We start from the raw sequence: 23,497 nt of genomic DNA, 5'->3' as shown, positions 1-23,497 counted from the left end.
GTGATTTCTCGCTTTCACGTCGCGACATAAGACGGCACCTGCTCGCCAACTCCACATTTACCATGATTCAATGGCTAGCTTTTATAAAATCTCCGCGGCACTTGTGCTTCTGTTCTTCGCCCTCCCATACATCTTCCAGTTCATAGCATCCTTCTTCTCCATACGCATCATGACGCCCAAGGCATGTGCCAACTGAAAGAAGACAGCCGCGGACTGTGGCCTGGCAAACCTCCAGCAATGCTCTAAATGCAAGACCACAGAATACTGTGGCCGTGACTGCCAGAAAGCAGACTAGAAAACACACAAGAAGATTTGCGCCCAACAAGCCAATGCCAATTCCGGCTTCCCGCCAAACACAACTCACAGCACTAACTACTCCGCGCCCCGCACGAAGACGCTCGAGAAACACGTACTAAATCCGTTTACAAGACTAGATAACGGCAAGTACCTGCACGACCGTCCAGAGAAAGACGTTTACAGGCTCCTCATCAACGCCTTCCGCATGCGCTCCAAAGACGACATAAGGCTCGAGAACAAGCCCACGCCCAACAGCATCTACACCAGCAAACCATCAAGCATCGAGCCCTTCAAAAAGTTTCTCGACCAGGCGGAGCAACGGAAGGGCTTACTGCCGCCGTGGTAGGACGCTGAGCACTAGGCGGCATGCGAGAAGTTTGCTGAGAGCGGGGAATAGAATAATGTGCGGAAAAATGTTACAAAGGCACAGATAATTGCGCATTATGGGGATGATAAGGCGCCGATGCAGTTGAGGATGGTGGCTGAGGCGGTGTATGGGGCGGGGTCGATGGGGCAGGATGGCACGGGGATACGTAGGGTGTTGCGGTCTATGGAGTCGGGTGGGCCTGGGGATAGAAAGGTGATGAGTATGATGGATGTTAGCAACCTGATGGGCGGTCGTCGTTGAGCGTGGGAGAGACCTATCTACGGCTATTACGACTGATGCATGTGGCACGAGATACGCACGACGAATTCGAGCTGATGTTGATATACATCTTTGGTCATTATACTACAAGGCTATGGACATATCCCCTGCGCAAGTCGCAAGAGCCGACGCACACAGTCATCTATGGTCTACCGATAACCATCTCATCTACGAAAAAGCAGTGCAAGAACGCAACTGCTCGACGTCGACTTCCTCTTTGAGAAAGAGCTTCGACGCAGCAATCACTTCCACCTGTGACGCGTCTTTCCTTTCCGAGCATCTTCTTCCTCTCTCTTGGTCTTTTCTATTGCTCTCTTCGCTTTCTGTAGCTCCTTCATAACCACGTCAGTGTCCTTTTCCGCTTGCTCGGATGTCGCCGCTGCAATCTTCTCGACCTGCTTAATCGTCGCACGCATCTGCCTCAGTATCTTCGCATCTCTTTTCTTCATACCAGAGGGGAGCCACTCTGTACGTCTGGAAGGCTGACCAGTGCGAGTGACACGTGGAGTCGTGGAAGATGGTTGGGCTTGGACTTTGGCATCAGCAATAGGAGCAAGACCGTCTTCCAAAAGGCCATTCTTGGTCGGGCTTACAACTCCCGTGTCGACAGAGACAGTCTCTTCGACACTCTTGACTCTCTGCGGTCCCTGGATACCGTGAGTAAAGTCCAGTAACGAAACGGCCGCCTTATTCTCAAGCTGAGCCTGCTCAGTGTTGATGCAGCGAAGAAATCCATATCGATCATTCTCCTCCATCGGACTGTTCAGCATAAACGGCGGAACAAAGTCCGTCCCGTCTTCCGAGAAGCACTCTTCCGGGATACTGCCACCTTCTGCAAGCAGTTTCTCGATCGCCGCGTCTGGCCAGTGGTCGCGTACGGCTTTGAAGATGACGTTGTAGCCCAGGCTGTAAGGATGTCTTGCACATCCTTTTCGGGCCCAGACTCCGAATCTTTCTCCGCATTCGTCGCAGTAGGCTGATGGGTGGCTTAGTATGCTTATTGACGGGGACTTTGGATATACTTACCAAAGTGTAGTTGCAGAAAGCATTTCTTCTGCGGAGGTGCTTTACAATCAGGACAGTGATGTGTTAAGCTCAAGACTTTGAGAGTGTTCTTGTTGGAGATGTTAGGGTTAAAGTCTCCTTTGAACATGTCTCCATATTTTTCGTTTAGATCGATCCAGCCTCCGATGAGTTTTACCATGTTTGTTGATGTTCGCTTGGTGTAGTTAAGTTGGTTCGTATATGTAGAAGAGTAGTCTGAAAGGGAACCATTGTATATAAAACCGAAGCGGCATGTGTGAAAGTATCATCCCGTAACAGTGATACATGCCGGCGGATGAGCTGTATAGTTTCTTCGTATATGTACTTGTTGATTCGGTCTAGACTTAGTTTTACTCCCAAGCGAAGCGATGCCCATTTTCGACACGACGGTTTTGTTTCACTCTTTTACCGTGGCAAGTACATTGTAAGTGCATGAGGTCGAGCATCTTTTTGCTCGCGAATTCTCTTATTCGAGAGTCTGTTCGTTCACATTGTTAAGAATCAAGGAAGTTGTGGTTGGCTCAAGCGAATATGGGTCATCATCGCAGTACCATGGGATGAAGTGGGTGAATCAGATAGCGACCATGGTGCATGAACTCAAAGAAGAAGCCCAAAATATAAAGTGAGACCACGCTTGCGCCGCTTATAAGCAATTATTTGTGTATTCATACACTTACATCGTCATTGTGTAAAATAAGATTCCTCACCGTCAGTAGGTACATTGTTCATCAAGGCAAGTCTTTCACACAAGATCTGAGTTTTGTTTATACAGCAACTCCCCCTATATATTCTCCCCAGTTGGACTTTGCCTGGATATAGCCAACTTGATTGCCGGTCGACTTGCTAGTTGTTGTCAAACCGCCATCCGGCGACAATACCTATCCACCGCCCCACCCATCATGCCTTTCGGCTTTAGTCTTACGGATTTACTCTTGGAGCTCAGCTCCATTTGGAACGGACCTTCACAGAACGTTCAGCACAAGCTGCAGAAGACGCCGCCAGCACCTGGTATCCTGGATGACCCCAAGGTCCGCGATCACCTAATTAGGCGAGACACCAACATTTCTACAGTACTCACAAACTCCTACGAGAATTTGAAGGTTTGGTTCATGCGTCAAGAGAAGTACGCATCCGATCTTCTACATAGCGCAACCGAATTGGACGAGCAAATATGTGCTACTAGCGATGTTGTAATGGCAGACTTCATTGACAAGGATGGCTCGCCGGCCGTCACTCCCAACTCAAACGAAGCCGTGAAAGGGACTGACAAGTCCACCTCATCTAGCAGCGGACTCTCCGAAGAAGAGGCTGACGACGGTAAATCATCAACAACCGATTCGCACTGTTCAAGGTCAACCACGTGGGAAACCAATTCATCCGGCTGCGATCGCTCAGACTGGGCGCCTCTGCGTGCCATTCCTCACTGGGACTTCCACAAGATCCTCGCGCAACACGTCGGTGGCTCGTTGCTGACCGAGGACGAAGACTATCAGTTTTGCAAGGAGATCGAGGGTGGCTTCAACTACGTCCGGATATACAATCTGCTCACAGGCCCCAATGCCGGCACATACGTTATCAAAGTCCCCTCTGTTGGTACTTCTCTCGGGTGGCAGAAGCAAGATGCTTACATGCTTCGCTCCGAGTTTGGTACCATCAAGCTCATCCGCGAGCGTACCAAGTGTCCTGTTCCAGAGGTTATCGCCTATTCTGATACCCTGGATAACGACCTAGGCGCACCTTACATCTTGATGAAGGCGTGCCAAGGTCGCTGCGCCCTGGATGTCTGGTATGGAGTGGATTCAGACGGTAGATTTGATCTCGAGAAAAGCGACCGTCCTTCTGCGGCGTTGGCCTCCAAGCGTTCGCGCATGCTTCGTTCGCTAGCTCAGGCCATGGCTGAGCTTCGAAACCTTGAATTCGACAAGATTGGCGCTCTGAACTTTGATGAGGTTGATATGGATGGGATGCCTACCATTGGTCCAGTGTGGCTGTGGAATGTCGAGCTAGATTCCATTTCAGACATGTTTACTGAAAAGGCTCTTGCAGAAAAGCCTGTGTACGACTCAAGTCTAGAACTCCTCATGGATGGGCTGGAGAAAGCCTGGCCGCGCGAGGGAAAGGAAGGCCGGCTCTTGGCCATGCACGGTATTCTCGACACATTCTTCCGCAGCGACGCCTTCTCGAAGCCAGCCAAGCCCGAGTGCAGCAAGGAGACGTTCGTTCTCCGCCACGACGACCTCAACCTCCAGAACATCTTCTGCGATCCCGACACTGGCGAGGTGACCGCTATCATCGATTGGGAGCGCGCTTCCACCGCGCCTCGCTGTCTTGGATACTCTACCCTCCCACTCTGGCTAACATATGACTGGCTGCCAGATTACGATGTATACGATCAAATGCACTCGCCTCTGTCGCTACAAATGTATCGCGAGATCTATGCTGATGCGATGATCAAGGCGACTGGAGCAGATGGCGATGGCGTATACACATCCAAGTCGGCAATGTACCAGGCCGCGTACGCAGCATTGTTTGGTGGCCAGCGCGGTGGCAATGTCAGTGACTTTGTCCGAAAGATGTTGCGTCAGGTTCCTGGCGTGCGCCACACGGATCTTGAGATGTTCCTAACGTGGATGGGCGAGAACTGGGAGGAGGTAGAAGATACTGTCAAGCAGGCTATACGGAAAGCCGCGAAGCCTTGCTGTTCGTACGATTGACGACAGTTTTGAGACGCAGCGATAGCAGGACTGGCTAAAATTCGCCCCCGCCTTCACTTTAGTGACTTGACAGTGCGTAGCGGAACTGTTGAGGTCACTGCAACTGATCCTCGTCTCTGTTACGCTGCCGAGAGCGGCTTTTAGCGCAGTGTCGATCTACCCCCAAATCATGCACTCTCAACTCGTTCAAGCATCGTTGCTTAACCCGATATCACGGAGCACCAGTCCCACGAACCAAGTAAGCGATACGCCCGGCCTGAGGATGCCGATGAGGTCCTGAGTGATACCACAGAAGAAAACAATGCCTCTATGGCAGAGCATGGGGCAGGAATACTGGCTGGTCGCAAGGATAGGAAGATGAGGGGCGCCATGGATGCGGAACGCGGGGAGAGTACATCCGCAAAGATTCGCGCCTGGTAGAGCTAGTGCTGGTAGCCGTGGCTAGTAAATTGATCGCTGAACGAGAGGAGCTATTCGCGCTATTGTTCTGGCGACAAGGTGATGGGTTGACTGGCTGAGCGCAGGGGCTTGACGCGTCATTTCTCTCCGGAGATGTCCGGAGCATACTATAGATTGCTGCTGCGACATGCAGGTTTCGAATGAAAACTCAATCGATCATAATCATTCTTCTAGTGTATGCGACGAATCCAATTGTTGAGAAAGAGGTGAGGCTTCATCGCGTACGTTGCGCGTCGTGTTGAACTGTGCATACACGTCATCTGACCAAGGTCGCGCCCAGAGATGGCATGCCAAGGTGCTAGGGTAAATTAATTCTAAATTAATTCTTCTTTGATTTTAATTTTAATTTTTAAAATAATATAGTATGGTCTTAGCATGCTATATAAGAGAAATTGCCTATTTGGGTTAGACTATGCCATGTCTAGGCGCGACCTTGGTCAGATGAGTTGCATCCTGGCTTTCAGATCGTGGCAGCTTCAATCTTCCACCAACGATCTCGTACCAACGACTGCTGTACACTCGAACAGTCAACTAACATCAGCCTGGTCTTTTTAACTTCGGGCATACATCACTATGCCTCTACAAAACCTGTGTTGCGCGTCGCAATAGTCAAGCTTCTCACCCATGAACATGAGCCGGCCTTATTACGCTGGTCCCCCACCTCTCTTGTACGCATCAGGAGTCAGGCCGAGGCACATGTTATTGACATATGTTTTACCTGCAATATCATGCAGCATCGTGCAAACAGCACTGCGTGGTCTTGCGGAACAAATCATGCTGACTCGTCACGGCCGCGACTTATCCGAGGGGTTTGCAAACTGCAACGATCATTCAAACTCGCCGTAGTTGATGTGGCTTGTAATTCAACATTTTCAACGAGTTGTTGACATGTCAGCGAGTTTCAGATAGCCAAGGGTTCGTAGAGGCCGAGTTCACTAAACGCGCATAGCTGTAAGTGTGGGGTGCATTGAGCGCACTGCGCTGCATGTCGATCACTTCCGAGGTCTCTCGGCCACGACTAATCACGCTTCATCACTGTCGCTCCCGTCCCTGATACGCACGTATGTAGCGACTATCTACGCCGGACCGATGCGCCATAAAAACGCGCTACTGTGGGGTTCTACATAAGCATGTTATTGATTGTTTACAACTAAGCTATCGCGAGCTGAGTGTTGCAGTATAGTCATCCATTCCACTTGTTTCTTTCACGATGCCACTCGAATCGCCTTACCCTAAAGTCACGGTCCCGAATGCCGATATATGGTCATACTTTCTCGAACGATCGGATCGCCCATACCCCGATGACCATGGTTCGTATTCGCGTACGTTCTTCAAGCGGCGACTAACACGATCGCAGTGCTGTTCGTAGACGTCGCCACCAACCGAAAGTACACATACTCCCAACTCCGGTCGAGTGCTGAGCGGTTCGGGGGCGGCCTTCAGCAACAATGGGGCTGGCGCAAAGGCGATGTTCTGGTCATAATGACGCCGAATGACATTGACATCGCGCCCGTTATCCTCGGAACACAACTCGTAGGAGGCATTGTGTGTCCTCTGAACTTTATGTACACGGTCGATGAGCTAGTGTCTCAATTGACTTCTTCGAAAGCCAAGGGACTGGTGACGAACGCTGTATGCCTTGATGTCGCGCGCGAAGCGGCATCGAAAGTCGGCCTTCCTCTTGACCATATCCTTCTCGTTAGTGATAACAAGCCCACGACGACAGCCGTTCGGCACTTTTCGACTTTGGCGGGCGCTTCAAGTCCGCAGCGAGTCAAGATTGATCCCGAAGAAGATCTGGCGTATTTGGTGTACTCGTCCGGAACCACAGGCGTTCCAAAGGGTGTTATGTTGACTCACAGGAACATCATCGCAAACATTGTCCAAAAAGTTGTAGGAGATGGTGGTGGTCCGGACTGGAAGACGGATAAGAGTATTGGTTTTATACCCATGTATCACATCTACGGTAAGTCTGATGCCCTCACTGTCAAATGCTCGCTGACGGACGAATGCAGGCATCGCTGCCCTGATATCGGCCCCTATTTATCACGGTTCGACTGCGTATATCATGCAAGGCTTCGACCTCCCAAAGTTCTGCGAGACGGTGCAGAATGCGAAGATAACCATAGGATGGATTGTTCCACCCGTCGCATTGGCATTGGCGAAGGCGCCGATAGTAGACCAGTACGATCTCAGCTCACTACGCGACCTGCACTCCTCCGCAGCTCCAGCACCCTTGGAGATCCTCACTGCAGTGCACAAGCGCATCGGCGCCCCTATCCGGCAAGCCTACGGTCTCTCCGAAACCGCACCAGCCGTGACGTCGCAACTCATCGAAGAGTGGGACAAACCTATGGGTACATCTGGACGCTTGTTGCCCAACATGTCAGCGAGACTGATGAAAGATGGAAAGGAAGTAGAACCAGGTACCGGAGAAGGCGAAGTGTGTCTCAAGGGCCCAAACATCTTCAAGGGATACCACAACAATCCTGAAGCTACGGCGGGAGCTTTCGACGCGGAGGGATGGTATCACACCGGCGACGTTGGCAGGTTCGATGAACATGGGAATCTGTTCGTTACCGATCGCCTCAAAGAACTCATCAAGTACAATGGCTTCCAGGTCGCACCTGCGGAGCTTGAAGCACTCCTGCTCGGTCATCCGGCCGTCGCTGATGTTGCTGTCATCGGCGTGTATGATGCATCACGAGTGACGGAGTTACCAAGGGCGTACATCGTTGCGGCGCCTGGGTACAAGGCTGATAAGAAGCTAGAGGACGAGATTCACGAATGGTTCAACAAGCGCGTGGCACCGCATAAGAAGCTCAGAGGTGGAATACGATTTGTGGAAGCGGTGCCGAAGAGCAATGCGGGTAAGATCTTGAGGAGGGTACTCGTTGACCAAGCGAAGGCGGAGGAGGCGGAGAAGACTGCCAAAGCTCGTTTGTAGTATAGTGTATCCAGTTTCAACTTCTATAGGAGAGAGTTCAACAAAGAGTTCAGACCGATCATATCATTCATCCTTGACTGACGTGTGTGCCTCTGTTATGGCTTCATTTCTTGATCTACCTTAGTAACAAGGTGAGTATTGGTATGTTGTGCGATACGACAGTTGCAAGTAGCTCGTCATCCAAGGTTCAATCTAGTCCTTTGAGATCAAGCAGATGGCGTCCAGACCATAGTTTCGTACCCATACGCCGCACATGATTGAAAGCACTCAATTAATCTCGCATTGATCTAGATCTACAACTTGGTAAACAACGTCTCCTTCATCGCCCTAACATCCAACTCCTGCGTCCACGTGCTCCTCGGCTGCGTATGCAAAAACCAGTACGTATGCGCCAGATCCCTCGGCTGCACAAGATACGCCTCCACCTCCGCCGCCTTATCCGTCTGCCCCGTCCTCTCCCACTGCCTCCTGGTCACTCCTCCAATCAACTTGCCATCAACGGGCCCATCCACAATGATATTAGCAGCGTGAATGCCCTTGGACTGGTACTCGCGCGTGATAATCTGGCACAACGAGCGCAATCCGAACTTGCCAGGCGAGAACGAGGCCAAGCCCGGCATACCGCGCAGCGCACCCGTCGCGCTCGTGAAGAGAATCGTGCCTTTGCCAGCCGCCAGCATATCCGGGATAACGAGTTTGCTGCACCAGAAGGCGCCGAAGAGGTTGATCTTGGTAAAGTTTTCGAATTCCTCCGTCGTCGTGTCGATGATGGATTTTCCATTTACGCGGCGCGCGCCCGCGTTGTACACGAGTACGTTGACAGGGCCAAGCTCTTCGCGGATGCGCTTGAAAGAGGAGATGATGGTGTCTTCGACGCGCAGGTCTGTGATGTAGTAGTGTGCTGTGCCGGCACCGACGTCGTCGTTGATGGTCTTGGCCATGGTTTTCAGGACTTCTTCTGTGCGCGCGAGGAGTGCGACGACGAAGCCTTCGGCTGCGAAGCGGTGGGCGACTGCTTCGCCGATTCCTGGGCCTGCGCCGACGACGGCGATGACCTGTTTGGTGGAGGTGTTCTTGGACATGGTGGTCGAGGTTGGTGTTGTGATTAAGATGTCAAAATACAAAGGTCAAGTTGCGGCCTTCTAGTACTATGAGTGCGTCTAATGAATGTCGAATCTGCCCTGGTCTCACATCCCATCCGGGAGATGGGTAGCAAGATATTGACGACCACGTTGTTCATGGGTTGTGAAGCTAGCGTTCCGTGATTAGCCTCCAAGCAGGGGCGATGCGCGCCTCGGAACCTCGGAAGAGTTTAGTAATCACGCTACCGTACGTATCGGCATCACTACTGGAGTTAGCGCAATGCATGCCGCACGTTGTGCTGGGAGCGTTGTGTGCTTGTCCTTTGATGCTGCTTACTCTGGGCGGTGCATTGTTATCGGCGCATAGCCAACACAATGTAATTAATATACTCAGAGAGTAGTGGAAGCATGTGTCGCAATGGACGCATGTAATGACACAATCTTCACAAGGGCCGGACAGCGAGCATGATTTTGATACAACAAAGGAACGAGAGAGGACTAGGGTTACTCTCACGCATGTTCTGTTCTTACATCAATTCTCATGCTTAAAAACACACCTAAAAGCTATTGGCATGACATGTGTTGTGAGCTTTGCGCTAACTTTCAGAAACAGTACTGCGATCACCTATCGCTGCCAGCGCACGTATACCTTCGACAACAGAATCTATCCAGTCACCAAGGGGGCCAATGAACAGTCAAACGATCGCCCGCTTCCATGCCACCATCTCAGCAACACGCCGAATCAACATAATCATCAGGAAGCCAATGACTCCCACCCGCACACCTAAATCCACCAGTCTGCTTGATCCACATGAACCCCATCGGACACGGGCCCAACACCCTCAAATTCTTCTGCCTCTCCATCTCCTTCTGTCGCTCCCTCTCAATAGCCGCCAATTCCTCGTCGCGACGCCGCCTCTCCAGTTCAGCTGCAATGCGCGCTTGCTCCCGGATGCGCCGCTCCTCTTCATCGGCAGCGGCTTTCTCCGCACGGATGAACTCTCGGATGCGCTCTTGGTACTCTCGCTTCTCTTCTTGCATCTGACGGAATTTGCGCTCTTTGGCGACCATGGCATGTTTGTCGCGTTCTAGTTGCTCCCATACTTCGTCGGACACGCCTGGGTCGCGCTTAGCTTTGAAGATTGAGTCAAAAGGATCTTCGGGTTCTGCTGCAGCTTGGGATTTCTTCTCAAATGGTTTCGGCTCGTCTTCTTGCTTGTCCGTGTTAATCGCCGTCGGCTGCGGGGCAGTATCCGTGTCGATGTTTGAACTTCGCGCCGGTGGTGGGCCCGGGTTTTGCGTCTGTGGTTGCGGCATTGGTCGTAGAGGCATCGGCTTGTCAAACCGGCTCGTGCCTACAGCGGCGTTTCTTCGTGAACGTTCATCCAGCATTTTGCCCATGGTGCTGATGACAATCGTTTCTGTAAGTACGAGAGTAGTGACTGGACGTACTGCCTTAGAGATGAGCGCTTGAAACATGTTCTTCGCCAGCGATTTGACATCGCGAGCGTTACCCCACGATTCCAGTACCGATAGCTCGTGAAATAACTGCAGCAGTTGTTGCCGTAGTTCTGGTGTTGGCGGATCGAGAACCGACAGGTCAAGTGGCGCTTTCTTCTTCCTCTTCCCGAGATCCTTGACAAGAAGCTTGAGGCATGTCTCCGGGTCGAGATGCTTGAAAAAAACTGTTTCGGGAAAGCGACTGGTCAAGCCAGGATTCATGCTCATTAGTCGGTCGATGTCTTTATCGTAGCCGGCAAGGATGACCACGAGCTTTTGCGCAAACTTTGGCTTGGTGAGGCAGTCGACCAGCTCATCCATCGCCTCAGTGGCAAATCCACCCTCTGCAAGGCGATAAGCCTCGTCAATGAAGAGAACCTTACCCAAGGCCTTCTCCATAAGCTTCTGCACCTTTGGCCCAGTTTGGCCCACATACTGTCCGATCAAATCAGTAGCGGAACATTCCTCGACGCTGGCCTGGCTGAGAAAGCCCATATCGTAAAAGATCTTGCCCATCTTTGCAGCCGTAGTAGTCTTGCCAGTCCCTGGCGGTCCTTTGAAGAGGAAGCTGAAAGGTAGCTGTTCTCGAGCATCCATCCCAAGAGCTTTCAGAGTTGCAGCGGTGGTTTGGTAACCCCGGAACTGTTCGACCAGGTCTTCGCATCCCACTACGTCCTGGAATAGAGCAGAGATTTCAGTGGCTGCCCGTTCACCCCGGTCAAACTCCGGGTCAAAGTCAATGGCTTCGAACGTGCCAAATTTCTTTACTTTGCCAGAAGATTTGTGTTTCTGGTGCAACGCCTTTGCACGATCTAGGATGATGTCGACTTCGCCCGCGTTGCCAAAGTTTGGGCGATTGCGCGCGCGTTGTATGACTTCCATGGCGACCTGCAGAAGCATGTTAGCATGAGTCGAGATACTGCTCGATCTTGGGCCTTACCTTCTTGGCCTGATCTGTCGCATCAAACCTGATCTCCTTGAGTTTGAAGTCAAAGATTTGACGAATCTCAGTGTCATTGAAATCTTCAAAGACGAACGCAGACTCCAGCGGGAATCGCCTCGCAAGGCCAGGATTGACGTCTCGGAACATCTCTTCCATCTGGTCCTTGTATCCCAACAAAAGTACGCATCGGTCTTCTCCTGCAGTGCTCTGGACTTCAGCAACGATGGTGTCGATAACTGCGGCTTTGTACGGATCACCAGCAGCACCACTAGCCAACATGTAAGCCTCATCGATAATGAGAACTTTACCGATCGTGGACGCCAGAATGGCTTTCGTATTAGCTTCCGAGCCTCCGAGAACACTCCCAACAAAGTCCGCTGGGCTTTTCACAACGACTTCGCCGTTGGAAAGAAGGCCAATGTCAGCCAGGATGCGCCCGTACAGTTTCGCCACGGTAGTTTTGCCCGTTCCTGGGGAGCCGATGAAGCAGCGGTTGAGCGAGTATTGAATGATAGGCTTCTCTTGCAGTTCGAGCTGATAGTTGGTCTGCATCCCGTCAAGAAGAACTTTTACCGAATCCTTGACTGAGGCCAAGCCGGTAAGCTTCTGCAGCTTTATCCATGAAGCGTTGTTCTTGAGCACCGACGAAGGCTCTGGTCCAATCAAATCTTCCTTGGTGAGTAAATGGTCATTCGGCATCTTGCCGGCTCGTCTCTCTTTCCGCAGTCGATTGGCCTGGCGCTCAGCAATCTGTGCAATCTTGTTCTGGACTTCGCGGGCATTGCCAAAGCCATCTCGTCCCCGACCCTGGCCGATGCGTCTAGCAGTGATACGCACGTAAAGACCGTTCATCCCGCCTTCAATCCTCATTTGTCCGCAATACTTTTTGCTGATGTACTGGCAGAAGATTTGTTGCAACTCGTGGTCTTCGTAGTCTTGGAACTCCATTCGGATTGGTATACGGCTCGGGATGCCTGGGTTGTGAGCGAAGAAAGCTTCCATTTGCTTATGGTAGCCCGCCAACACAAAGACAACTTTGCCGGTCAAGTTCTCAATCTCGGCAAGCAAGTAGTCCAACACTGCCTTGCCGCCAGGACTGTTTCCAGATACCAGTTGGTATGCTTCGTCGATGAAGAACACACCGCCGCCTTCTTCGAGTATCTTATCGATGGAGGCTTTGCAAGCGGACACGCCATTGTTTGCGAGAGCTGATCCGGAGCTCTCAATGAAATGATCACCAGGCAAAGCTCCTACCTTGACGAGAAACTTGGAGTAGTATCTAGCCACGGTCGTTTTCCCTGTTCCAGGATTGCCTAGTAGAGCAGCACCGAAGCGCTCTCCCTTGAGTGATACCCCTTGTCGCACCGCCGTATCCACTTGGGCCTTGATCGCGAGGAATTTCTGCTTGACAGACTCTAGCCCTATCATGGGTACCAGGGAATCCAGAGCTTCATTTTCCGCACCTTCGTATTTCTTCTGCCATTCCCAATCATCCCTGGCTTCGCTCTTGTCCCAATCGGGCTGCTCCTGGTCCTGATCTGACGAGGCAGATTTGGCATGAGCTGAAGTCTCGCTGCGCCCAGTAGAAGCCGCATCAGATGCTGCGGACTCGCTCCGCAGATCGGAATTGTCGGTCGACGGCGAAGCTGTTGTGTTGGATGATGAAGATGTTGAAGCTGATGACTTTCTAGTACCCTTGACTTTCTCCTGGATATTGCGAAGGTCTTCCTTTTTCTGTTTGAGCGCTTGCTGGCGGTCTCTTTCTTCGGCCTGCTCTTTCAGAATGCGCTTCTGGTGCTGGATCTCTTCGTCGATCTCTTGTAGTCGTGCATGGTACGCACGTTGCTTTGCCTCTCGCTCCTGATCTAGCTCATGTTCTCGTTGACGCCTCTTTTCTTGCGCTCGCACTTCGGCTTCACACTTCCGGCAATGCGCCGCGGCTTTCTCGTGACATTTCCTTGTGGTCTTGTGGTTGCTAGGACAAGTCGAAGAGATGATCACTTTGCAATCCATACGCGAGTGGTCCTGTAGTTGATGGCATCGGTGAGGGCATGCATGAAGGCCGCAGTTGAGCATTTTGCCACATGGCTCAGAGCAGCCGCCATCTGGGCATACCGTATCGAAGTGTTCTTTCTCAGTCAAGAGCGCAGTTTTTTCTGGATGCTGCTCACATTTGACAGGAAAACCATCGTAAACGCGGCCATCTCTCTTCAACTGGTCCATGAGCGGTACCCACACTTCCTTGCCTTTGCGGCTGTTCATGAAAGTGTCGGCGTTACCTATCATGATCAAAGCGTTTCGCGCTCGTGAAAGTAACACATTGACGCGCTGAGGAGAAGACATGAAACCGATATCCCCGGCCTCGTTACTTCGCGTGAGACATGCGATGACGATATCGCTCTCTTCACCTTGGTAGTTGTCAATGGTTGATATGCGGAGCTTGCGCTTGGATATGTTAGCGCCAGCTGGTGTGACCAGACCCGCTCGAATCAGCTCGTGGGAATCCAAGTCGTTCAGGATGGGATCGTTCTCCTTAGACAACGTGTTCACTAGCAGGTAAAGCTGGCCAAGGTAAGGTGTCAGTATCACAATATCCTCCGTCCCGTAACCCTGCTGGCCCAAGTATCGTACGCATTTCAGCACCATCTCAGCTTCGTACAAGTTCTCCTTGCTGGAGTTTGCGCCGCCATCACGGCGGTCAGAAATCTTGGTTGCGTTGAGCTCAGGACGTGAATGCGACACGAATATGACGTTGCTTTGGAAGCCGCGTAGATTCGGTCGACCCTGAGTCTTCTCCGCATCTTCCAACTCCGGGTAGGTGAGTGACCTGACGAGAGATGAGATCTCAGGGCGCATACGATGCTGCTTGCTGAGGGTGGTATGAGGGACTCCATCAAGCACAAGACGTTCGAACAAGGAGACGTTAAGATCGTATCCATCCCCTTTCTCCACAGTCAAAGCATAATTGTTGACTTTAGGCCGTAGCTGCTTGTGATCACCGATCAGGATGAGTTGCTTCGTGGTGGGAGTCAAAGCTGTAAGTATATGGCTCTCCAGAATCTCTCCAGCCTCTTCCACCAAGACGATGCCAGGTGACGCCTTACGGATCTCGTCGGTGTACATGGCGGCCGCCGTTGTAGTGCACCCTATGATGCGTTTCTGGCCAAGCACATGGAAGTCCTTCTCGCGAAACAATCGATCGATCTGGGCACGACACTTGTTGTACTTGTCGGCAAGCGCACTAATTTCAGTGACTCGTTCTTCGAGGACCGTCTTGTTCCACTGCGCCTGAAGTTTGCGACGGATCTGCAGCGGAACATTCCAAATGTGAGGATAGGTCTGCATCGCATAACTGGAGAAAACACCCGCGTCTTCACCGCGAAGCCATCTCTTGACTAGATAGTACTTGTCGATGCGTTTGTTGTTTCTCCCCATGATGGTCATGTCGTTTTCGTTGTCAGGCACAGCAAATGCATCGAAGTATTCTGAATCATCAGAGAACTCCAAGAAATCGAGAAGCATCTGTTCGCTGAGCCGCATAGAAGCAAAGGATGCTATCCTTGCGACCAGAGCGTCGTGATAAGATTCAGCTGCCAGCTTTTGAGATTGAATCAAATTCCATGTTTCCGCAGTCATTCTGTAGTTGTTGGGCTGATCTCTGATGCTGAGTGCACGAGTGTTAGCATTCGATTTTGATCCTAGCCGCACGATCGAGCTCGCAGGGATGCCAGCCTTTTGGATGTCTTCTAGGAATTGGTCTAGAGCATGATTCGTATAGGTGAGTATGAGCATCGTCTCCTTGGTATGGTCGTGTAGTATCTTTGCGATAAGAGCGCCAATGAAGCTTTTGCCAGTTCCTGGTGGGCCTTGGATAAGGCTAACCTTCTTGAGTAGACCAGTCAGTAGAGAATCTGCCTGGGCTTGATCGAGTTTGATCGAGTGACTACTTCCGATGATGTGTTGGAGATCTTCTTCCCGATGGGTAAAGACGGCGTTGATAATCTTGGTCGGCTGAATACCAGAGACTGTTTCGGCGGAACTTGGAGTGAGGCCGAGGAGCTGATCTTCTAATGGCAGCTCGGTCAAGGACTGGAGACACTTGAGGATAGGTTCATACGCAAACACCGCAGTATCTACTTGCACAAAGCAGAGGTCGGCTGCGAGCTTACACGCCATCAACACTTTGCCAAACGAGCTAGCGTCGGCTACACGCAACACGACGATAGCAGGTTGCTGGGCAAGAAGGTCTTCATCGCGATCCACGGTTGCGAATGCGATGATGTTGCCATTGCTAATAAGGCAGCCGAGTGACTGATGCTTTAGGACATTTCTGTTATCGGCAAGGTACTTCTTGCGAGCAGCGCCCTTGACATTGCGTAGCTGTGGAATGTCGTCTGGGCAGGAGAGCTTCAGAGAGCAAGGCTTGCGCCTCGTTTCCGGTCCGCAGTCGATACCAGCATACTTCAGGTGCTCGAGGATTATCTTCCGCCGTCCTTTTTTCTGGCCACTGGCGATCTGAAAATCGTTACGCAGTTCACCCAGGAGATCTTCACGGAGCAGGCGAAACTGGTTATCAACATGGGTCATACCGCGGCTCTCTACGGGAACAGACGCGATCGAATCCGCGCGTCTGTAGAATGGATGTTCGGCACATGCGAACTCGTCTGGCGTTGGTAGGAGCTTGATCTTGTGGATCTGGGCAAAGTCATTGTCGTGTCGCCCACCCGGGCCATCGGCGGATTCATCTGACGTGCTGTCTAGGACGTGTTTGATCTTCTGACCGATATTGCGAATGTCCAGGGAGTTTGAGTTGATGAATGATCCGTTGTTAGTGAGGCGCTCTGCCGTGTCGCGCACGTCAGGGATGTCCTCCGAGCGACTGTACAGCAGCTCCAGTAATAGCCACGCAAAGGCACGCGTGGCATCGCTGGAAAGCACGTGAGCATTGTGTGCCTCAACGAGCGTGTTCCAGAACGTAGGTGGTTGCACAATCTGTTCGAGGACGCGTTGCAGAAATTGGCCGCCGTAGAGTTGCTTGACCGATGGCTCGGCGAGTCGGAGGATGACGGATGTTGCCAAGCCGTTGAGGAACGTGCTCTCACGTGTCAATCGGAAGGCGACAGAGACCGCCGCCAACCCTGCCGAAGATGCGATCAGACACTCCACGCACTTCGATGCATCCTCCTGTGAACACAATGCCTCCAAAAACCGATTGCCATCGCCCACCGTCTTGATTTCGCGATGGCCGTGAATGACAGCGTTAAAGAGCTTCGTCAGCCCCGCGGCTCGCTTGGCTGCCGCCTCCTGGTCCGCCATGTGTGAGGTTGGTATCGTGTAAAGTATCAGTTGTTAAGAAAGGCTGAGATCTGCCGATACTCTGGCATTCTACAGAGGAAATGTTTGGCCCTTTTGAGCTTTCGAGATGGGCAAAAGGAAGGTGACACCAAACCCCAGCTCATGCGTGACGTTTCTCTGATTGCGGGCTGTGCGAATGATTGGAAGACAGTTGCAGTTGTTATGCGGCAAAGCATCAGGCTTTCTCTGCCTGCATAGTGTGGTGAGTTCTGGACGAATCGAAACCTACAAGGCATGCATTGTGCGACCTGCAGGTCAAGCAAACCACGCCACACGAACTCAGCCTTGTCTCAGGCATCAACACCTACTTGAAGTCGGCGTATCGCTTTCCACTCAGCGCAATACTCCGCCTTGAACCCCCCATTTCTGACTTTATTCAACCTAGTATCGCAACATCTTCCATGGCTTCATACACAGGCAGCAGCAGCAGCAGAGGTGGCTTTGCTCCACGGAGAGGGCGAGGCCGTGGTGGACGAGCCCCGTTCTTTACTAAGCCTAGGGAACAGGTGAAGCCTGATCTTGAGAGACACCCACTTGGAGATCTTGTCAAGGAGTTCCGCAGCTCAGATCTGAGCTTGAAACCCGCTGATCTAGCAGAGATATCCGATTGCCGATATGTAGCATCGTACAATTGGCTCAACGGTAAAGTACCGACGATTGTCGTTCCAGGTGAGTTCCCCTTTGCAATCCACTGGCTGAACTAACAATTCCAGGTAAACCTCCTCAGTGGACACCACTTCAGACACCATCGCCTTTGCGGGAGGACAACGGGCAATACTTTCGGGACCCCAACGCCGCCATGTATCCCGAATACCCAATGGCACCCGTCGTACGTGCTATTATGCATACCAATCCCGAATTCGACTCTGCCAGCGCCGATCTCTTCGCATGTGGCAGTACCCTTGGCAACCTCCTCCGCTTCGCTCGTGGTATCGACAAAGCTTTCCGGTTCAACATCGAGGTTGTCGGTGAGACTGTCTTCTTCGTTCGAAAAGAAAATGACCCTAAAGAAGTCATCAAGGACGTTAGAGGTTATGGTCACACCTTTCCAGAGGCATACACCACATGGGAGCAGAGCGTTAAAGGCTCCGAAACCCACCAACGCATCATACGGTATGAGTTCGGCGGCTTGAAGTGTCTTGTACGATTCGAGAGCGACGGCTACATCAAAGCGGCCGGGGCAGCCGATGATGCTACGCCTTCAGAGAACGCCGAGGACCCCGATGATCTCCTGGCAGCACTTCAAGATGCATCAATCAACAGGCCATCAAATCCCGTGACAAGTACACTTGACGCGTTGAAGGTCAAACACGGCGGGACCGCAGTACCGCAAAATGTCATTTTCGACCTGAAGACGCGGTCGGGCAAGTATAAGAAAGACATTGACATGAGCGACATCTACCCAGCGCTCTGGGTCAAACAAATCTCTAACTTCATCGTCGCCTACCACAACGGTGCTGGACTCTTCGAAGACATCAGAGTGCAAAATGTCAAGAACGATGTTCGAGCCTGGGTCAAAGACAACAAGGAAGGCATCCGTCGCTTTGCCACACTTCTCGATGACATCGTCGACATCGCCAGATATAACGCGGACAAGTTGCTCGAAGTGTATTGCCCTGGAGCCGACCGCTTGGAGGTCAGAGTCCAGTACGGGAACGGCGTGCACGCCTTGCCTGCGGACCTGGCAGACCGCTGGGAGGAGAATTGTGTGGGTGCCGCTTCTACCCAAGACGATGCATCCGACGAGTTCGAATATGAGGAAGGGGGTATCGATCTTGACGATAGGTACGATTTCGAGACTGGCTTCGATGATTCTGGATCGGAGCCAGACTACACTGCTTGTTCCGCTGACGATTGTGGATACTGTGGGAAGTGCACGTATTAAGACTTGAGAGCCATATCACGAGTATAGGTTGGGAAACGTAAACGGCTGGCACACGACTTGTCGTAGTTCTCACAAGCTAATCGTTATCTTGTTGTTACTTGGCATCGTTAATTGCCGGATATTACCTGCTGTTCTAATCTCCCGTTATAGCGTCGGCTTCCAAGTCTCGTCACGTAGACTGGTCACACATGGTATGCACCATTGCCGATCCACGAGACATCAGGCGCAACAGATCTAAAGTACTTTGAACTGTGTTGTCAGAGACGATCACATTCGCAGCCTAAATCAGATGTGGTAGGAATCCTTGAGAGGTCAGATTTTTATTCTGATAAGTTCAAGTACTGCTAACTAATACGATACCCATCAGATAGTGTATCTAGACTACTCGTGTCGAACGCACATGGGCCTCCCATCTATCACGAACCCCGACAGCCTATCTCTACAGCTCCAACGAGGCGACTCCCAACGCATACGACAGCCCGTGGACCAGCCACCTCATCAGTATCCGTACAAGTTCACGCGCTCATTCGTCGACGCCTTGAGCCTTTGGTTCTCCTTGATGAGCATTATGCGGATCGCCCATGCACACGCGATCGAGCACAGCGCAAATGCAGCAGAAGCGCCAAATCCAATTCCGTAGCGAGGTTTGTCGGTCTCCGGCCAGAGGTATGCCCCGTATATGTATCCGATTTGACCTCCGACGTTTGTCATTGCCAAGACTACAGCCTTTTTCTCTTTTGTTTGGCTGAGTGTCGAAGATGCCCAACCGATGATGACGGAGTTGACGGAGTAGGCGCCCATTGGGAAGATGAAGCACGCGACATAGCGGCCGGCAGTGTTCAATGTACTGGCAGCAATGACGAATCCGACAATGGCGACTAGCAATCCGCCGGTGATGTGCCAGGTACGTTCATGCATGCGTCCTGAACTCCAGCCTGTGGCGATACCCGCTGCGCCAGCAAGCAGGAAGGGAGGGCATGTCAGTACCAGAGTAATAGTGGTGCTGAAGCCGAGGGTCTTGACCACGCTGTTGTCACCGTCAGTAAGCATTCCTAGGAGGAGTATGGTTTGAAGTGCACTTACGTTGGGAAGAAGGAGTTGAACGAGCAAGCACTGAGATGGAAGTTCTGCATGAGGCAGAACAGCCACGTCCTCTTGTCACGGCACGCCTGCCTCAGTCCCTCCATCATACTAACGGGCTCGGTCGAGTCGCCCACTCGGTCGCGCTCCATACGCGCATGAGCGAGTTCGCGTTCTCTGGGGTTCAACCAGCTGGTAGTCAATGGGGTGTTGGGCAGCATGAAGAAGCCCCAGATCGCCACTAACGCAGTCGCCGCTCCTTCACTATCGACTAGTCAGTTTGAAAGCATCAATGAGCTGTTAACGGCGCACTAACATGATGAAGAGCCAACGCCATCCCGCAAGGCCCCTTGCGCCATCTAGCTGGAATACGCCTGCAGCAATTAAGCCACTAAAACCAGTAGCCAGAATCTGCGCGCAGTACAGCAGTGCAATACGTGTAGCGACTTCCTTCCGCGTGTAGAAGATTGAGAGCATGTACGTAGCTCCTGGATAGAAGGGCGCCTCGGTGATACCCAGGAAGAACCGGCATGCGACTAGTCCACCAAAGTTCTGTACCAGCGCTGTGCAAGCTGAAACAATGGCCCAGACGAACATCCAGGAACTCATGTAGATACCGGGTCTTATCCTGGTGATGAGCATATCTGTACATGTCAGCTTTCTATCAATTTCGAGCGGGGTGGGGTGCAAAACTACTCACTCGATGGGATTTGCATCAAGACGTAGCCGACGAAGAGAATGCTAACGCAAGTGTTGAACTGAACTCCAGTCATGCCCAAGTCCTCCTCCAGATCATTCAGACGAGCTTGCGCGATAGCATTGCGGTCGACGTAATTCAAAAAGTACATGACGCACAGCGTCGGCTACCCTCACATTAGCTACCACGTCTCAATTAATCTTCTCAATACTTACCATCAGTCTCCAGTCAATCTTCCGCACAAGCGCAATCTCTTCGGGATCTGTCTTGGCCTCCGCGCCGGTATAATCCGCCGCGCCAGCATGCTTATCAGGGCCAAGCTCACTCTTGTCTTCCAAGTGCGCCACAGCCACAGGCTTCTCGTCCGTCGGCTCAACAATAGGCTGTTGTTTTGTATCCATCTTTGGCGAAGTTCTTTGCAAGCGCTTCTCGCAGGGATAGGTGACAAGACGTAAAAGTGCAAGCAAGCAAGCAGCGGATGCGCGCTTCCTTTTGAATGCATAGCTGGCGGCGTAGTGTGTTACCACACCTTGTTCTAACTACACGCTTGGCGCGGTATTGGCATGGGATGCGTCCAAGACTTTTCCCCGCACTGTGCTGTAATGGAGCTCCCTTGCGCACTCCAATCTATTCAGCCACGAAGCTTGGCTTGCAGATCTTATCACAATAAACAGTTCGTTTGCATGCCTTCCAAGACTTTCCGGTAGTAGTTTTGACGCCGGTATGGAGAATGTGTGTGGTTTCCTGGTTGTGGGTCGCACGGGGTGCCTTTTGGCTGGGAACCTGGGGAAGAGCTGAGGCCGACAACGTTGTTTTTTGGTGGAGAAATTGACTTGATTGGTGCGGTTACGTGGTGCGCATTCGCATAATGTGGTACGTTGGCCGTTGGCGGTAAGTCTTTCAGCTGGAATGTCGCTGGTCGTACTGTTCGGAAGCAGTGCAACGTTTGGCGGAGATCATACGATGGCATGTTCACCGGTGGTTCGCCCTACTTGCTTTTTCGACAGTACTTCAGTTCTTAAAATTGACGCCATGTATGCGCAGATGTAGTATTTTATCATATAACTAATCAACCAATTGAACAATGTGCATAGTCGTTACTCATAAATGTGCCCCTCGCCTCCTCAGGATCGTACCCATGTACGTTTTTGTCAAGTTGCCCGGAGGCAGATAAGTCCCCGTCCCATTTTGCTTCTAACAAATAGTGCCAAACTTGTATTCCACCTGCCCGTTCCTGATGGCGGGAAAGACACCAGCATCGATAAGGCGGAAGGCATCCCACTCGGCCGCACCCTCCGTCTTGAAGTTCCACCAGACCCAGCCCTGAGTTTTGGACTCAAAAGCTTGGATTTGGGCCTCGATGTAGCGTCGAGAGTCGTCCTTGTAGGAGGCAGGCCAGCGCGAGATGTCGTTCTGCCAGTCGCAAGAGCCGATGTAAGAGCTGCCTGGGAGAGTGCCGTCGAAACGGGCACCACGGTCGTAACCGTTGAGGTACTTTGCACAATCCCTAGTACAATGTCAGTCAGGATTCATGTGCAACAAATGTGAGGGCTGTCTTACGTCATAGCTGATGTCCACTCGCCAACTAGAAGTAATGCAAGTCAGCAAAGATCAGAGAGCGGTTCTGTCACATGATCACATACCAAAAGTCCACTTATCCGCACCGTTGTATGTCTCGGAGTTACTGCAGGCGTAGCTTGCGTGGCCGGCAGCCGACAAGCGAAGGAGATTGCTGTCAAAGACTTGATATTCATGGTGATCGATAGCAACGTTCACCGCATTCGCATCCGCCGGGGTGAGGAAAGCATTCCAAGTGTTTGGTGGCGTGAAACCATCGGAAATGATTACTGGGGTATCCGAAACTTCCCTGACTTGACCATAGCCGTCGCGGTAAAATTGCTGAGTAACCGCGCGGCTGAGACCGTTGAACAATGCAGGCTCGTTTAGTAGCTGAATACCAACAACGACATCCTGGTACTGTGTTTGCGCATACTTTTGCGAGATAGTCCGCAGAACTTGCAGAGTCTGCCTGACAGTGTCGCCTTGTTGCCAGCGAGGAGTGTCCATCCGTTGGCCGGAGTTGTCGAATCCATTCTGCGAGCCTGGTGCGCCATGGAGGTCGATGATAATCTTGAGCCCGAGGCTGCGCGACCAATCGATAGCAGCATCGAGATAGACGCTTGCACCGCTGACATAAGCGGTACCAAACGTGTCGTATGCCCAGAAGCCAATAGGAATACGAACAATATTGAAGCCGGACTGCTTGATCTTGTTGAAGTCCTCCCACCTAACCCACGAGTCCCAGTGCCTGCGGAGGATGCTAAGTGCTGCATCGCTCCCAAGCTTCTCACCCAAGGTGAACTCTGTGAAGCATCAGCTTTAATCCCTTCGTATCTTGCGGAAGGCGTCTTACCGTCAACTATGTCCCTCTGCGGACGACCCTGGTTTGCTGCATCAAAGATCGATGGCGTGATCCAACTATGAGGACATATTTAATAACACAACCTCAAGGTATCAAAGTCAAAGACACTTACGGTTCCAGGACCAACCATCCGCCGATGTTGACACCGCGGATCTTCTCTTGGCCCCATCTGAAGTCGACTGCTCGCTTCTCACTGGGGATATATCAGCAGCTGCGTGAGACATGTTTTATTAGGGAAAGAGTTGGGAAGGCGGGAGTAGCCACGCCTCGGCTGGAAGTGGAAAGACGCATTTCACCGCATCATACGCAACACTTACGCTGGAGCTGCAATCGCGCTGACGCATAGCGATAGAGCCACGAGTGCGCGACTGAAAATCATGATGCCGGGTAGTATACCAAGCTAAGAGTAGGAGTGTAAAACTTGAA

At 51.8% G+C, this 23,497-nt stretch overlaps 8 protein-coding genes across 8 annotated transcripts; 3 read left to right on the top strand and 5 right to left on the bottom strand.

The window, feature by feature from the left end:
- Positions 1-1,185: 1,185 nt before the first annotated feature.
- On the bottom strand, positions 1,186-2,147 carry ACET3X_007163 (uncharacterized protein; the record flags this gene model as incomplete). The annotated part of the gene is made up of 2 exons (XM_069453372.1): positions 1,186-1,919; positions 1,970-2,147. 2 exons carry the CDS (start codon positions 2,145-2,147, stop codon positions 1,186-1,188), a joined length of 912 nt encoding a protein of 303 aa, XP_069305931.1.
- Positions 2,148-2,886: 739 nt separating this feature from the next.
- On the top strand, positions 2,887-4,701 carry ACET3X_007162 (uncharacterized protein; the record flags this gene model as incomplete). The annotated part of the gene is made up of 1 exon (XM_069453371.1): positions 2,887-4,701. The coding sequence occupies one exon, from the start codon at positions 2,887-2,889 to the stop codon at positions 4,699-4,701; it is 1,815 nt and encodes a 604-aa protein (XP_069305930.1).
- A 1,669-nt stretch (positions 4,702-6,370) lies between these two features.
- On the top strand, positions 6,371-8,107 carry ACET3X_007161 (uncharacterized protein; the record flags this gene model as incomplete). Its single annotated transcript, XM_069453370.1, has 3 exons — positions 6,371-6,470; positions 6,518-7,126; positions 7,176-8,107. The coding sequence occupies 3 exons, from the start codon at positions 6,371-6,373 to the stop codon at positions 8,105-8,107; spliced, it is 1,641 nt and encodes a 546-aa protein (XP_069305929.1).
- Positions 8,108-8,380: 273 nt separating this feature from the next.
- On the bottom strand, positions 8,381-9,342 carry ACET3X_007160 (uncharacterized protein). The gene has a single exon (XM_069453369.1). The coding sequence runs from the start codon at positions 9,187-9,189 to the stop codon at positions 8,401-8,403; it is 789 nt and encodes a 262-aa protein (XP_069305928.1). The 5' UTR covers positions 9,190-9,342; the 3' UTR covers positions 8,381-8,400.
- Positions 9,343-9,358: 16 nt separating this feature from the next.
- Positions 9,359-16,948, bottom strand: ACET3X_007159 (uncharacterized protein; the record flags this gene model as incomplete). Its single annotated transcript, XM_069453368.1, has 3 exons — positions 9,359-9,452; positions 9,974-11,577; positions 11,630-16,948. The coding sequence occupies 3 exons, from the start codon at positions 16,946-16,948 to the stop codon at positions 9,359-9,361; spliced, it is 7,017 nt and encodes a 2,338-aa protein (XP_069305927.1).
- Positions 16,949-17,388: 440 nt separating this feature from the next.
- On the top strand, positions 17,389-18,872 carry ACET3X_007158 (uncharacterized protein; the record flags this gene model as incomplete). The annotated part of the gene is made up of 2 exons (XM_069453367.1): positions 17,389-17,656; positions 17,701-18,872. 2 exons carry the CDS (start codon positions 17,389-17,391, stop codon positions 18,870-18,872), a joined length of 1,440 nt encoding a protein of 479 aa, XP_069305926.1.
- A 498-nt stretch (positions 18,873-19,370) lies between these two features.
- Positions 19,371-21,050, bottom strand: ACET3X_007157 (uncharacterized protein; the record flags this gene model as incomplete). Its single annotated transcript, XM_069453366.1, has 5 exons — positions 19,371-19,899; positions 19,956-20,216; positions 20,269-20,596; positions 20,653-20,815; positions 20,865-21,050. The coding sequence occupies 5 exons, from the start codon at positions 21,048-21,050 to the stop codon at positions 19,371-19,373; spliced, it is 1,467 nt and encodes a 488-aa protein (XP_069305925.1).
- A 793-nt stretch (positions 21,051-21,843) lies between these two features.
- On the bottom strand, positions 21,844-23,450 carry ACET3X_007156 (uncharacterized protein; the record flags this gene model as incomplete). Its single annotated transcript, XM_069453365.1, has 5 exons — positions 21,844-22,156; positions 22,289-22,976; positions 23,012-23,127; positions 23,184-23,264; positions 23,389-23,450. 5 exons carry the CDS (start codon positions 23,448-23,450, stop codon positions 21,844-21,846), a joined length of 1,260 nt encoding a protein of 419 aa, XP_069305924.1.
- Between the last annotated feature and the right edge of the window lie 47 nt (positions 23,451-23,497).

This window comes from Alternaria dauci, chromosome 6 (assembly GCF_042100115.1).
Source record: "Alternaria dauci strain A2016 chromosome 6, whole genome shotgun sequence".
In the NCBI taxonomy this organism is placed as follows: Eukaryota; Fungi; Ascomycota; class Dothideomycetes; order Pleosporales; family Pleosporaceae; genus Alternaria; species Alternaria dauci.
This window is presented reverse-complemented; position numbering and strand designations above follow the sequence as displayed.